This window comes from Corvus hawaiiensis, chromosome 6 (genome assembly GCF_020740725.1).
Source record: "Corvus hawaiiensis isolate bCorHaw1 chromosome 6, bCorHaw1.pri.cur, whole genome shotgun sequence".
NCBI lineage: Eukaryota > Metazoa > Chordata > Aves > Passeriformes > Corvidae > Corvus > Corvus hawaiiensis.
In genome coordinates, this window is record NC_063218.1 from 1981856 (window position 1) to 1997767 (window position 15912).

General features: G+C 44.2%; 1 protein-coding gene across 6 annotated transcripts; it reads right to left on the reverse strand.

Moving 5' to 3' along the window:
* Positions 1 to 362: 362 nt before the first annotated feature.
* Positions 363 to 14021, reverse strand: POLE2 (DNA polymerase epsilon 2, accessory subunit). Of its 6 annotated transcripts, XM_048306205.1 has the most exons (19): positions 13913 to 14017; positions 11724 to 11824; positions 10770 to 10845; positions 9674 to 9751; positions 8872 to 8965; positions 8446 to 8520; positions 8122 to 8205; positions 7577 to 7633; positions 7139 to 7187; positions 6137 to 6209; positions 5541 to 5713; positions 4260 to 4349; positions 4026 to 4080; positions 3643 to 3702; positions 3471 to 3548; positions 2976 to 3084; positions 1445 to 1621; positions 1282 to 1349; positions 363 to 540 (listed from the first exon to the last, which is right to left on the reverse strand). In XM_048306205.1, exons 1-19 carry the CDS (start codon positions 13978 to 13980, stop codon positions 522 to 524), a joined length of 1584 nt encoding a protein of 527 aa, XP_048162162.1. In that variant the 5' UTR covers positions 13981 to 14017; the 3' UTR covers positions 363 to 521. The 6 variants fall into 6 exon arrangements, with proteins under 6 accessions (XP_048162162.1, XP_048162163.1, XP_048162164.1 ...); XM_048306206.1 differs by lacking the exon at positions 1445 to 1621 and having other exon boundaries at positions 2976 to 3122; positions 13913 to 14021; XM_048306207.1 differs by lacking the exon at positions 1445 to 1621 and having other exon boundaries at positions 13913 to 14019.
* Between the last annotated feature and the right edge of the window lie 1891 nt (positions 14022 to 15912).

A 15912-nucleotide genomic window follows, 5' to 3' on the forward strand; every position in this document is an offset into this window, starting at 1 on the left:
CTTTTTCCCCACTTTCCTCCATCAAGATCTCCTCCCAGCCTTCTCCAGAAGTTCTAAAGGACCATGTCCTTGCTGTTCCTTCCTCTTCTTGCCCTGTGTAACACTATCTTCAAATAGATACTGCATTAAAGAACACCTCACAGATATTTCCTGGGCCTTTCCCATCCAAGGAAAAATCCTATCCCCCATTTCCAGTATGTCCTGCAGATAATCAGCTATCCAAGTTCTCCCTATCTTTAACTTCTTCCTTTTAAAGATGCTCCTTTCCTGTTTGATACAGCTGGCTCCTCCACTTACCATTTTTGTGCTTTGCCAATCATTTTTCACTCAGACTTGACAATTTATCTAAACTGACACCAGTCTCTTTTCCTGTAAAAGTTTATTTGTGTACAAAACAAATCGGTTTTGACTTTGACATTTATTATAAAAAGTCCATAATACATCATACCAAGGCATGTAAAAAATAAGAGCTATGGTTGGCTTCACATGGGTTCACTGCCTTTTTTCAGTGCCACAGAAATTCAGAGTCCCTGAAGCTTGCTGAAAATACCAAAGAAAAGCAGTACTTAGTAGGTTTACTTTTAAAATAGTTCACAATGCTATTTTATTTCTTTATCTAGGAAAGACTTGATGATGTTTTCAAATATTTAGAAACCTAAAGTATCTCATGGTATGGGTTTTTTTTATATTCAAGTGAAAGTTACATGGGCTGATCCATTATTAATTCCCTGGGAAGGCTTCTCCAACAAGGAGAAGACAAATTTATGCTTTTCCTAATGGGTTATACCATCATTATTTTAAACAGGCAAATTTTCATCCATTGTAAGCCCTTTGATACTTTTAAAATACTTTTTGGTGTTGCAGCTGGCTTTTTTCCAGTCAGTGGAATGAACAAGTGCAGATTTAAAAATATGTGAAATCAAGGCCTGAAAGTGGCTTCTGGACTTGATGATTATCATGAAATGAAGCAAAAATTGTTCCTAAATTTAATTAATTTATGTAACAACCATCATCCCTAGAAACAAATCTGCTTCCCAATTAGGTCTCAATCACTGAAAATCATACAGTGCAGTCATCTCTCCTTTTACTGCTGGATTGCACTTCCCATCACTGACATTTGTAATTTTTAAATTTATTACTTTAGTCCTGGGCATTTGGGTTTCTTACACTGCCTAAGTATGAAGCATAAACTGCTGGAACATTCACTCTGTTTGTATTACCAATTCCCTGTGATTTTATCCTGATAATCAGAAACTCAGCACATAAGAAGAATCTCTTTACCTGTCTTCAACTGTCTTGTTGGAGGGGTAGAACACCTTGAAGGAAAATCCACTTCTGGGAAACGAACCCTGTGAAGGAGAAGGGGAAAAACCCCATTTGTGTGAGTGAAACTCAGTGCAGGGAGTGAGGGCCAGCTGGGATGTGAGAGCCCAGGGGATCTTACAGGGTTTATGCAGAGGCACTCGGTGTTGGTGACAGTGAAGGGGTCGTGTTTGTCAGCGATGACGAGCAGGTCTGGCACGGGATAAACCCTCAGGGCGTAATCGTAGGCCCAGAACACGGGGCTGACGTACAGCGGCAGCGGGGTCAGGTGCCCCTGGGCTAAAATGGTCTTTACAAACTGCAAAAAAACCCAAAAACACTTGGTTTGAACCGTTTTCTGCAAGCCCAGTTCATCCCTGCATGTGCCAGTGTGGGTTAATAAAGCAGCTTTTTGAACCTGGAAATGTTTGGGTGTTTTTTGTGTCTCATTCCTTCTGATCATTAATGATTTCTAGATTAAACCAGCGGCTCTCCTCCAGCACTCTTTCCTTTCTTGAATTGTGGGGTTTTTAATACACAAAGGCCTTTTTAAAGCATATCAGGCAGTATTTGAAGATGTCAGAATTATCTCATCAGTCAGACTCTCCAGGAGAATCTGTTTACCTGTTCCTCCTTACCAACATTGCCATAACTTTAATTTTTTAGGGGTTTTTTCTTCATTGCTTTCCTCACAGTACCAGTTAACCACAAGACCCACACTTCAAAAGTCTTTTCCCTGAACAGAAGAAATCATTTGATTCCCAGAAGATTTTCCTTTCTTAGTGACAAAATTTCCCTCTCTTTTTTTTTTTTACACTGATGGCTGAATTAAAATAGGCAAAAAAGGCAGAGAAAAAGTGGAGTATGCAAAAAACAACCTGCAAAGGGTGTTGCAATTCTACATTTCCTTCATGTTTCCTTCCTGGAAAGCCCTGTATGAGGACAGGGAAGTGTCAGGAAAGCAAATGTGCCCACAAAACCAAGGTACCTCAGCATCCACAGGGTGCTCACAGAGACACAGCTAAAACAACCTTCTGAGTCAAGCAAACAAAAAAAATCACAGTAAAATAAATAAACCCAGACTCCATCCATCACTGCAATGAGCCAGGACTACCTGGATCGTTCACATCCAATTATATCAGTAAATGCCATCAGCTCCTGCTGTGGATTCACCGAGTGGAACCATGACCCCGAGCGCTGTGCTGATGTGTAAGAAGCAGAATTTTGGTTTTAAGTGAGGAGACAAAGCAAGCAGATGAATTTTAGAGGAAGTGACCTGCTGCTTTACTGCAAATGGCACTGGGTAACTGATCAAATCTTTAAAAAACGGTAATTTGTGTTAAAATTTGCCTTTAGGAATCAGTGTTTCTTGGCAGGACGTTGATGGTTGGTGCACACACAGTTGGCTGTGAAGTTCTGAAGTTCTGCATTCCAGGGCAGCTGCAGTGTGACAGAATGACTCAATACCACCTAAAAGTATCCTGGTTTGAGTTATTTTGCTGTCAAAATGTAAAGAAAAGTAAGAGTACTAAATATGTAAATCCTTCTTACAACCCCTCTGGGTTACTCGTGCAATGGGTTGTGAGAATGGAGATCAGAGCCCCCCAAATCCAGCCCTGCTGATCAATAAAATCAAAAATCTTGGCAAAAAGTGGTGAACACGACTCACTCACATGGTTGGGAATGTCCATGTTGCTGCTTGGGAAGTGAACACAGTTCCTGCACATTTTGTTGACCAAATCTTCCCGAAAAATAATGATTTCTTGGGTGCAGTATTGAATCCTGAGTGGAAAACAGCAGTGAAATTCAATAAAGTTAACCTAAAAATGAGGAAGATGCATTATAAAGTTGATCTCCCTCTAATACAGACGAGTGAAAAAAGCAATTTGAATTAAAGTTATACTTTCCCTTCTAGTTCAGAAAAAACATGCTTTTGAGCAGGATTTTTATACACAGTTATCAATTTTTTTTAGCATTACTTCCTTTCATCATTGCTTTATTGATGTCTTAATGTATTTAAAGCTAGTTACAATTAATCCAAGTGAAGAATTCTATTAATTTGAAAAATTTAAGGCAAATTTTCCCAAAATTTGTAGATTTTGAAAATGGTATTTGTAAAATTTAGTAAAAAAATTATTAAGAAAAAAAATTAGCAGTTACATGGTTACCTGCAGGGATTTGTGGTGAAAACTGAAAATGGCACCAGCTCTCTGAATTCCTGAGTGATATTTTCAGCCAGGGGGGGTCTGAAATAAATAGCAAATGTATGAACAGAGATTCTTTCCTTCTTTAACTACTGAACTGAAAATGCCAAGATTTGAGGAAGTGAAGCAAACTGACCTTGGTAAAATAGAACCAGGACCAGGATCTTCAGGACCAGGGACAAACACAAATCGACTACTGCAAAAAAAAAGAAAAGTTCAACAAATCTCTTTTACATAAACTGATCCTAAAAACTAGGTCTGGTGTTCTGAATTCAGAGATCAGGAGCCAGGAAAGTATTCCAGGGCTCCTTGGCTCCCTCATTAGGAGTTTCCATGCCCAAGCTATTGTAGATAAAATCAGACTTACCCTGCTCCCAAAACAAACCTGCAGGCCTGTTACAAAACCAGCTTGTTATCTGATCACAGCTGGCTCACAAGACAGAGAAAATAGGGTAACTCTCAGCTTCTTAAAGTAATTAAAGGCTTCACAAAAAAAACAGATTTCGCCTTGCTCTGTACCTTTTATGGATGCTGGGATATTCACATATAATATCTGCCAGAGCCTTCAAAGAACCTGGAGTCAGGGAAAAACAGGACACAACACCTGGTTAGAAATAAAACCAGCTTGGATGAATCTCCCCTCTACTGCAGAGCACTTTAAAAATAAGGGTTTATTCTCTGCTCTCTTTGTTTGTTTGCCATCATTATTTTAATTTAATGCACATGTCTGGCTGTTTACAGAGACTTCCCTACCTTTCAGGGACTGGATTTGATTTTTTCCATATGGCGCAGATGAAAAATTTCCACAGAAGAAAAAGCAGGTGGGAGGTGCAGAGGAATAACCTGGGAAAGGAGAGGATCTGTGAGCGTATCCATTCACTTCAGCATCTTCCAGCACTTAGCCCATTCCATGAGAAGCAGGGACTGGAACAGCACTTCAAGCTCTGCTGCTATTAATACACCTGACTGATTTGATACGGGCTGGTTTTAGCTTAAAAAGGTGATGGCAATGTACAAATGTCACTTTGAGGGAGCCCTCTGTCATTTCCAGGCTGAGTCCCAGCACTGTTTGTGTGTATCCAACTACTGACTCACCCAGAGAATTATACAAAGTGCAATTCTAATAAATAATGCCATTTAAAAATGTATTACTCCCTTCAAGAGGAAAACAGCAAGCAGGCAGCAATGGATTGCTGTCAACCTCCATGATCATTCCAGTTCAAGGGCTCTCCCAACATTAATTTCCCTTTTGGCATTATAAAGCAACAGTAACTGGAATTGCCTGAGCAGTTTGAGGATCTGATGAGTGCTCACAACCTCACTCATCACCCGCTTCAGAGCAAAACAGGGAAAAAAGAAACCTGATTCCCATCCCTGAAATAAAAATAGAAACAGCTACTCAGGCATTCATCTCACATCCCAGTTACTCTCCATTTTCCTAGCACACAGCATCACACTTGGATTTACTTCACTGGTTTTCAAAGGGGCTGGTAAATAGAACAGAATTGCTTAGACCAGAGAAATGGCTCATCAATAATTTTCCTTGCTCTCCCCCTCAGCTGCTCATTTAGTTTCTAATTATGAAGGTTATCACTTGCCTATTGAAGTCTCAAAATAGCAAATGCAAGGTCTGCATCTTTGCCAGGTGAGCGCAGCACACGAATCTCACTGACCAAAGTCCCTTCATCCCCTCAGCCCCTGCAGTCTTGGGGCAGGCCCAGTTTGCCCCAAGGATTTGCCAGTTCTGATCCAGATACTGAACTGGTTTTGTAACTTCTGCATGACTGTGCTAATTTGTGTCCAGCTCCCTTCAGGTGAGGAGCAGTTTCCCACCCTGAATTCTGGGTTGTTTTTAAAGCAGTCACTCTCTCACACTTCCACTCTGCCCGAGGCAGAAGGGACAGGCTGTTCCAAAACTGCTGCAACACAAAGAAGCAATTCATGGATGCTACTGGTCAAAACACTACTGGTACTAAGAATTTATGGAAACAAATTATGAACACAAGGTTTAGAGTGAAAGCAACGCTCACCTACCCGAAAACATCGTGTGAAGCTTTTCCAGCACTTCTGCTTGGTCCAGCCACACGTCAGACACAAACACAAACATGGCATCTTCATTCTCCTCCTCCAGCTGCTTCAGTTTTGCAGAAGCCTTTACTGAAGATGAAGAAGGCCCTCCAAAGAAGTTTATATTCCCATAGAAGGCTCTGCATCATTAAAATACTCCAGTGAGAATCCCAGAATGGTTTGGGTTGGAAGGGACCATTCCAGCCCCTGCCATGGGCAGGGACACCTTCCACTATCCAAGGGATCCATTCTTTCAGCAACAAGGAATTTATTATTCCCATGTAACAGTTACCTGGCTTTGCAATTGAGAAGGCCTGACATCCCAATTTCCATTAATATGCAGAACCCAAAGGCCTTCGGAAGAGTTTTTCTGCCAACACTACAGGCTTTAGTGCCTCTAAGTCCCAGAATTGCTTCCTTAAATTTATATTCATTTTAAAGCATTTGGGGAGGAGGAAAAATAACATACTCGAATGTCAGAGAAACTATGAGATAACAATGATCTTACTTAGAAACCCATAAGAAAACATGGGGTGAGAGGCTGCCAAAAGTCAGCTTTGTACCTCGTGGTAGCAGAAGGCTCAGTGGGCGGAAATCCAAAAGCGTTCACATGAAAAACTTCATCTTCATACCAACCTAAGAGGATTTGGAACAGCAAAATAACCCTTAAGTTCTTCTAACAGCATCATGTCCTAGACATTAGTCAGAGAGCTGGCAGCTGTGCTGCACTGCCAGTCCCAGCCTCCATCAATCCCTCTCTTGTGGTAGCTCCAGAACCAGACCACGGAATGATCCAGATGGAAAAAGGGCTCAGCAAGAAAACAACTTTTTTCTAACCCCAGACATTCCTCTGAATGGATTTGCTGCACAGGCACATTGACGACTCCCTCAGCCCAACCAGGGAGGAAGGGAGGAATGCAGGGGAACAGGAATTGTTCTGCTGGCCCTGTCCTGGAAGGGCCCCCATGTCCCAAGGACCATCCCAGTGTCAGGAACAGAAGGAACAGGGTGATATTTATCCCCACTCTCATTTCTGCTCCCAGCTTCTGCTTACTCTCTACATTGCAAACACAAAACACCCTGGAAAACAGACTGAGATTATGTATCTTGCACAGAGGAACATTCCACATACAGAAATAGCCTTTTTTTTGCTAAAACAAGGCTCCAAAACTGCAAGCTCTTACATCATCCTAATGAGAAGCCTCATTAAAGGACCAAAGCTTTGCCAGCACAAAGCAGCATTTTCAGATTGTTAAATCATTCTTTTGGTTATTCTAGGCTGTCTTCCTAATCCAGTCATAACTTCTCCAAGCATGCTGGAGCCAGGCTCCAATCCTCAAAGCTGCTCCACACCCTCCCATGCCCCAACACCCTCCAATTCCTGCTCTCTGCCTCCAGAGCCCACGGGGTCATAGCAAAAGCTGAGTGCCAAAAATCTCAGTCACAAACTCACTGATGGTCACCAGCATGAGATTTGTCTGCTCAGCCACATCTGGCAGCCACAGCTTTGACAGAATAATTTATTACAAGCTAAAAAAAAAAAAAAAAGCCCCAGTGTGCTTTACCTTCTGCCAAAACAAAGCAGGATTCAGTATATAACCCACTGTGGAACTGGTGCAGGAAGGTTAAGGAATGTATTTTTCTTAGATTTAAAGTAGGTTTTTTAGCCAAAATTTGCTTTGCAGCTGGTGTAATAGATTTGGACAGCACTGAAAGTTCACAGGCTGCCTGAAGAGCCTGGCAAATCCCTGGTACCTGAGCAGGTAAGTCCAGAGAGAGCCCACAAACAGGAACAGGCTCTGCTTCCATGGGGAGGAACACTGACCACGTCCAAGAGAAAGGCAGGAGATGCAGCAGCCAAGGGATTGGAAACGAAGGAGAAAGAGAGAGCTGCAACTCTCAATATATAATTTTTAATGGTCAGCATTGATTTACTGTTCAATTCAAAATTCTGCAGGTCTGCAGGAAATTCCTCCAGCTCTTCCATCACAGGAAAAGGATATTGCTTTACTAAGGTCTAGCTGAACCACTCCTGTGGGGTCTTCTAGGAAAAATTTCCCCTAAAAAACAGGATTCATTAATAAAGCAAAATACACCCAAACACACAAATGTTCCAATCAGAAGCATCTATCAGTCTATTAGAAATAATTTGGCTGGTTTTAATGTTTTAAGGTGGCAAGAACTGGAAATAATGTAGTTTATAATAAGTGTATCTCAGCAGCTTCCCTGGGAGCTGCTGCAGTTGGGATTGCTGGTGCACCCCTCCCTAAAATCCCAGTCCAGGGCACTGGCAAGTCCCAACACAGCCATTGGAAGCTCCTGCCTTTAAGAAGGGACATGCCAAAAAGTCCTAACTGCTTCTGGTTGCTGACATAAAAATTTTGTAGTGAGAAGACGAAGACATTTTCCACACACGCTGGCACCAACTGCTTGTGGGAAAGTCTCTTAGAATGGGACAAATGTGAGATATTTAAGTTTTCTCATTTTCTAATATATTACAGCACTGAGTGAGCAGTGACCAGAGACTCCACAATAAAAAGCAACTCACCTCCTTGAGCTGAGTGATCATCCCAAGCACAATCACTTCTCCCACTTTAGCTGTATTGCCCAAGAGAGTTTCTACTGTCTTTAGCTGGGATCAAAGGCAAAGAATCCAATCAGAATTAAATCAAACTCTCCAGGTGCCTTTTCCCCAGCAAGACAAAGCCCCACACAGGACATGGTTTTAAATAACCAGGGGATACAGGCTCATTACAAACATCAGAGCCATATTTCTGAATGGGGCTTGGGAGAAGATTCCCAGTAAGGGCTGCTAGCATAAAGAACTGCTGTGATTATTTGGATTAAAACTGAAAAGAATTCCATTTTTTACCTGGAATTTGCTCTTGCTGTCATCAGGATGAGCAACGACTGGTGAAGGAGTAAACAGCTCATGTCTATGAGTCCTCTGCAGAAACCAAAATTGAAGTGATTCACTTTAAAAATACATGAGCACTGTCAAAACCACTATACAAAATTCTTCATAAAGTTCTTACCCTACGTCATCCAGCAACTTTTAGTAATTCAGTCCTTTTGACAAGAATTTGCTTCTAAGAAACAGATGACCAATAACACCAGGTAATAACACTAAGCCTCAAAAAATGTGTGTCATGAAAGCATCTGTAATGCTGCTAAAAGAAGTTATTTGTGCCAACCTGGAAGGCAGAGAGTTTATGAGGCAGGGAGGTGCAATAGCACAATGTATTTTTGGAAGGAGATGTAGGATACATCCCTGTGGACACCTGCAGAGATTCCTGACCTGCTGGAGGATGGAGTAGCGCTCCCGGAACAGCTCTGCCTTGTCTCTGGCAGTCCCAAATAAACTCGGCCCAGGGAGGTCAGTCATGGACAGGCTGCGAGGAGTTTAACACAATCATCATTTTAAAAAAGGGACATTCCACACATAAAAATGACTCATTGATCTAAAAGGTCTGGGAGGCTGCAAAAGCTACACCATGATTTAGGTACTCCATGAGGGACACTCCTGCTCAGGATCCTGTGTTTCTGCATTTCTACATCCATTTCATTCCCCTCTAACTCACAGGCTTTGAGATTTATCCTTCCACCCAAAGAGGCCTCTGCAGAAATCCGTTTTTAAAAAAGCAGTAATGCCTTTAAGCAGTTGTGAACAAAAGCATTATTCCTCCAGTTTCTCCAACCCCCAGATTCACCAGCTGCTCCTAATTTTTCTTTTTTACCGTTTGGAGCTCTCCTTAGAAACCCCTCAGGGCTTCAGGGAGCTGCAGGATACAGACTAAAAAAATAAATACAGGCAACAGACAGATCAAATTTATTAAAAAAATAAATCTGAACAGCCCAATGTGAGAAAAAAAACCAACCCCAAACTACCTTTAGTGATGTATGTCCTAGCCTTAGTGCCTTTTTTATTCACTAAGTGGCATAAACTTGGTTTATGGTCTTAAACATTTATTACCTTTCTCACTCAGGCTTCAGTTGAACAGACCCAAGAGGGAAAGATTAAAAACAGACTTATCCTATAGAAATAGAGGCTTTGTTCTTAAAACAAGAAGTGCTTGAAATTTAAAATATGGGAGACTTACGGCAGAAACTTCTTTCTTTCTGAATTATAGATGTAACGTGGGATGTCAAAGGCTCCAATAATGTTGAAAACATTTTCTCTGAAATAAGAACAGTTACAGCATTAACTGGATGTTATCTTCCAACCACACCATTCTGTGATTCCATGAAGGGCATGAAACAAACAGTAACAAATATGTTGGCTAAAATGATATTTGTTTTGTTCACTATCATCACCATTTCTCCTGCATCATTCTATTTTCTATTCCATTTTCTATTCTGTTTTCTCCTGCATCCTCTAGTTAAATAATTAAAAAGACTTGTTCCTGTGATCTGTAGAGCTTTTCCCTTCAGGACTCTCCAGTGAGAATCTGTACATACAGATTTCTCTTCACTTCTGGAGCAAAAAAAAAAAAAAATACATTAAGTATAAAAAAGCACCACAAAGAAAAATCACACTCAAACCATCTGCATCATAAAGATTCCAACGACAAGGAGCAAAAGTTAAAACCAAATTCTCTCCATCCTGAGAGGCTAAGGGCTGACAGTATCTAACTGACATGCCCAGCAAACCATCTCTCTTGATGCTCTGCATCACGATGCGAACACTAAAGGAAACACATCCATCAGGATCACAAAGTTCTCAGAAACTCCAGTAATTGCTCCACACTTTGTTATCACAGAAGGGAAATCAATCAGGGCTTCAAAAAACTAAACAAAAAAGCAGGAACGGGCACCCCAGAGGAAAACTCTTCTAAAGTGCTTTCAGAAAAGAAAGGCACAAAACCAACCTGAGATAACTTTCATGTAGAGCAAAGCAAATAAAGGCATGGACAGAAGTATTGGTTAATATTCAACCTGTATCACACACAGGTTGATATTCCAGCAGCTGAATTCCAGAACGTCCGATTATGTTTAGAACCCCCTGGAGGCCCATCCATGAGAACAAACACTCCAAGCAGGAACCTGGAGCAAAGGCAGCAGCAGGAAGACAAAAGGACAGAGCAATGACTGCACGTGGAGCGCTGCAGAAAATGCCTGGCATTCATTTCCCCAGGAGGAATAAGGAAATGACACCAGCTCCCAGAACCTCCAAAAAAATTTATAACGTCACCCTACATCGCCTCATCCGGGGCCCGGCTGCATTCCTGGACAGCTGCCTCCACTGTGGGCTGCTCAATCATATTAGATGACACTGGAAGGAAAAATCCCGAGGATTAGAACTGCAGCAAGGAAGGAAGCAGGTCTGAAGTATTTCACATTAAATGGTTGAGTCTCCTCAGAGGAATACACACAAATAAGAATGTTTTCTGTAAGCTAATGGCACACACTGTTTTACAGAAGGATCACTTAATATTGCCACCAAAAGGACATATTCCTAGGGGAAAAAAATAACACACACACACTGTGCCCACGCTGAATTCCCTAAACATGGAGAACAAGACCATTACAGTTTATGCAAAGCTGCCAAATATATCACAAATGTGTTAGAGCTGAGCTTTCACATTCTGGAGGTTAATTTGGTTCCAGAACATTATCACACGGATTGCTGCCATAAGTGTTCCAACAGAACTTTGGAGATAGGCACATTGTTGTTTTCATGGATTTAAACTGAATTGGAATTAGTATGAAGGCCTCACCACTCTCACAGGGAAGAATTTCTTCCCAATATCCCATCTAATCCTGCCCTCTGGCAGTGGGAAGCCATTCCCTGTGTCCTGTCATTCCATGCTCATGTAAATAGTCTCTCTCCATTTTAATATTTAAAATTATAGTTTTAGGTACAACGATGTCCACACAAACTTTCAGTCACTGTCACTAAAAAATTCTACTACTCTTGGAAAAGTCAGGATATTCTACACTGCCAACTCTTTAAATGGCACAAATGTCTTCTGCTGACATTGCAAACTTCAGTGTTTAACCAAAATAAAAGGCCAACAAATACATTTATCTCAGTCAACCCCTTACACTGCAATGACACCTCAGTGCCTCTGCTGCCAGTAACTGTCTTTGTCTAGATAACATCAGAAATTCCAGGAAAACTTGCTTAAGAAAAAGAAATTGTTTACTTACAAGGTTGTTTTTCAACTGCATCGATGACATTTTCAATTACATCGTCAAGTTCTTCTTCACTGGTGGACTGAAAAGCTTCAGTGAGATACTTCAGGGCATCCCTAATCCCAGAAGAGAAAGCACAAAAAGCAATTAATATTCAATAGTTTACACAAACTGTGCTGATTTTGGCAGGTGTGCACATCATCACCACATGGCTCGTGGTTAAAGAGTAGAAACAATTAGCACTGCATAATAGCTCACTGGTTTAAGTCAAAGAAAAAAATCGTTGGGATTGAAAATATCAGGGGAAAGAAGTGGAGAACCTCAGCTTCATACAAAAAATTGCATGTTGCAAGGGATTTCTGGAGACCCTGTGGTCCAACCTTCTCCTCAAAGCAGGGCTTGGGTTATGCTGTCCAGGGCCCCATGGAGCCAAGTGAGGGAGATTCCACCACATCTCTACTCCATCAACTTCAAAGTTTAATTACTATTACAATGAAGAATTAAATTAAGCTTGTGCCCGTTGCCTCTTGCCCTGTCACTGTGCAACCTTGAGAACACTTCTCACTTTTAGGAAGACTGGGATTAGCTCCTCATGAGTCTTCCCTTCTTGATGCTAAATAAACCCAAATCCTTCACATTTTCTCCATGTCAGATTCTCTGACCCTCTAATTACAGAATCCCAGGATTCAGGTTTGGGTTGGAAGGGACCTTAAATCGCATCTCATTCCAACTCCCTGCCATGGGCAGGGACACCTTCCACTAGCCCAGGGTGCTCCGAGTCCCATCCAACCTGGCCTGGGACACTTCCAGGGATCCAGGGGCAGCCACAGCTTCTCTGGGCACCCTGGGCCAGGGCCTCACAGTCAGGAATTCCTTCCCAATCTCCCATCCATCCCTGCCCTCTGGCAGTGGGAAGCCATTCCCTGTGTCCTGTCCCTCCAGGCCTTGTCCCCAGTCCCTCTGCAGCTCTCCTGGAGCCCCTTTAGGCACTGAGCTCTCCCTGGAGCCTTCTCCAGGTGAACACCCCCAGCTCTCCCAGCCTGGCTCCAGAGCAGAGGGGCCCCAGCCCTTGGAGCAGCTCCGTGGCCTCTCCAGACTTTTCCAGCATCTCCACGTCCCTCTCATTTTGGACTCCAAACCTGGATGCAGCTCTGAAGCTGGGATGTCACCAGAGCAGAGCTTCCAGCTCTTCCTGCTTCCCTTACAAGCCACAGCCTATAAGCAACTGGACCTGCTCCAGTTGATCAGTATCTTTGAAATTGGAGTTATTTTAATTCTCAATAACACAAGAATTAGAAATCTGGTTCTTCTCTCATCCTTAGACTAGAGTTTCACATTAAAGATAACAATTTTCTTATTACTGTCATCTGTTGGCCAACCAAACTGGCATTTTGGTGATCAGCCTGACCTTCAAAATGTCTCAGCTCATGGAACTGTGGAGTCAGGAGTTCTGGACTTGTGCTCCTCACTAATGAAAGTATCAGGGCACTGTCCAAAATAATCACATCCCATCCAAAACAGAAACAAAATTTAATTGATATTAACACACGAGAAAGAAGAGGAAAATGAGAGCGATGGAGACCCAGTCTCTTATAAATCATGACACCTTCCATTGCAAGCAGGAATCACTTTTCAGTGACCTTGCCATCTTTAAATAACACATCCTATTACATTTGGAAATATAGCATTTCTTCCTTTGGAAATGCCACTTCCTCATTTGGAAATGCCATTTCTTCCTCTAACAAAGAATGCTGAGCACAAGACTGGCAAGTGGAACTCAGAAAGAGATCCCAGAGTTGTCAGGGTCAGAGGCAGACAGAAAAACCCAACCAAACACCCAGCACCAGCATCAGGGAGGGCTCCAAGGGGAGACCATGGGCAGCTTTTGGTGGCACCCACGGTCATGGTGGATGGATGGATGGATGGATGGATGGATGGATGGATGGATGGATAGACGGACAGAAGAGGCCCACAGCAGCAGGACAGGCAAAACAAGGCATTGGAGAAGACTCCAGAGGCCTCGATGCGGGGGAAGGAGGAAGAGGAGGTAAAGGCAGCACCTCGTCCCGAGGAGGTGCCGCGGGGGTGCGGAGCGGCCCCGACCCCATCCCGTAACGCCGCACGCCGGGCCCGAGGCCCGCCCGGGGCCGATCCCCGCGGGCGGAGCGGTTCCCGGAGCAGGGTCCGGGCCCAGGGCTACTCACGGGCGCAGGAGGAGCCCCCGCAGCCGGAACGCGGAGCTGAGGCGGCGCCGCAGCCGCTCCGGCTCCATGGCGGGCGATGGCGCCAAACGCGGCCGGGCCGCCCCCAGCAGCCCCGCCCGGCCCCGCCGCGGGAGGAGCCCGGCCCGGCCCCGCCGTGCCCGTGTGGGGACAGCGCGGCGGCGGGAGCCGGCCTGGGTCGGCCACAGCGCAGGGATTGTCCCCTGGGCTGGCAGGGCTGGGGCACCGCGAGTCCTGAGGGCAGCTCCGGGCCCCTCATGACAAGAGACACTGAGGGGCTGGAGCGTGTCCAGAGAAGGGAAGGGAGCTGGGAAAGGGCTGGAGCCCCAGGAGTGGCTGAGGGAGCTGGAAAGGGGCTCAGCCTGGAGCAAAGGAGGCTCAGGGGGGACCTTGTGGCTCTGCACAAGTCCCTGACAGGAGGGGGCAGCCGGGGGGGTCGGGCTCTGCTGCCAGGGAACAGGGACAGGAGGAGAGGAAGAGGCCTTAAGCTGCACCAGGGGAGGTTTAGATTGGATATTGGGAAAATTTCTTCATGGAAAGGGTTGTCCAGCCCTGGCACAGCTGCCCAGGGCAGTGGTGGAGTCCCCATCCCTGGAGAGATTTCAAAGCCGTGTGGATGTGACTAATGGGGACATGGAGCAGTGGTGGCCTTGGCAGACTCCCATGTTCATCGAGGGCTTTTCCAACCTAAACCATTCTGTGATTCCATAAAACACCCTTGCTGCGACTGACACAAGTTATCCAATACAATTACCCACGGTATCACTTTGGTCCTTGTAGTGGTTTGGTCCAAAACACTCGTTACTTACTTCTGTGCCTTTAAACTGAGCCATGCTAACCCATGACAGTCCTTTACAGGTATGGTAGATGACAACTCTTCTGCCCCCTCCTCTTTTCCTGTAGGCCCAGCACAGGTTCTTCTGCCTCTCCAGTACTCCAGAGTCTCTCCTACTTCAGGTTTTCTTGCTACAAAACATCCATCAAATACATCTGGCTGTGAATTGGTCCTGCGAGCATGGGATGGTCTCCAGGGCTGTTTTAACATAATCACAGAATACCAGAATGGTTTGGATGGGAAGGGACCTTAAAACTCATCTCATCCCACCCCCTGCCATGGGCAGGGACACCTTTCACTAGCCCAGGCTGCTCCAAGCCCTGTCCAACCTGGCCTTGGACACTTCCAGGGATCCAGGGACAGGCACAGTTCCAGGACTGTGGGGTAGCTGCCTTCTCTCCAGATGGAAAATACCTGATATTTCATTCAAACGCTCATCTCCATCTTTCAAAGTACAGCTTGATTCCACAGAAGGCTCACAAAGCAACTCTTGAAAGAGTTGGATTGCAAGACTGCAGGGATTTAGACAGACAAAAAATGTCAGCTATTTTCTATAGTCCATTCTCAACTGCATAATTTATAATCACTCCTCTTCGGGGAGTGAGCTCATGGGTGAAGCTGCTGCTACTCTCTTCAGACAAAGATCTGACAGGTCTCAGCTATTTTGGCAGGAAATATGATTCATTTCTCGTCGCAGGCATACAGCTAGGTGCAAATTATAAGCCCAATTCTTACATAAGTACCTTCATTTGCTAAAATTACTGCTTATTCTCCTTCTAAGAAAACCTGATCTTGCCATTCAGCTCATGTCTCGCCACATAAGGGAAGGTGCACCTGGAGAAGGGATGTGCCCCTCGTCCAAAAATAGCTTTCTCTAAAGCTATGACCAAACAGGGAATGTAAAGCACACTCCTACAGCATCCTGCTGGATTTGGGGGCTCTCTTAGGTTGCCTGGAGCCTCCCACCAGAGATATAAAAGTATTCCAGTGTGAGCTGCAGCCTTGTGTTTCACTGAGCCATATGTCTGGAGCTCTGGAAGCTACGCCCAGATCTTTGTCTCCGTCGCCTTCCGTGGCTTTGCTGGACATCACAGCAGCTGGAGAGTGACTGGAGAGAGCCCAGTGGTCCAGGATCAGCCAGCACATC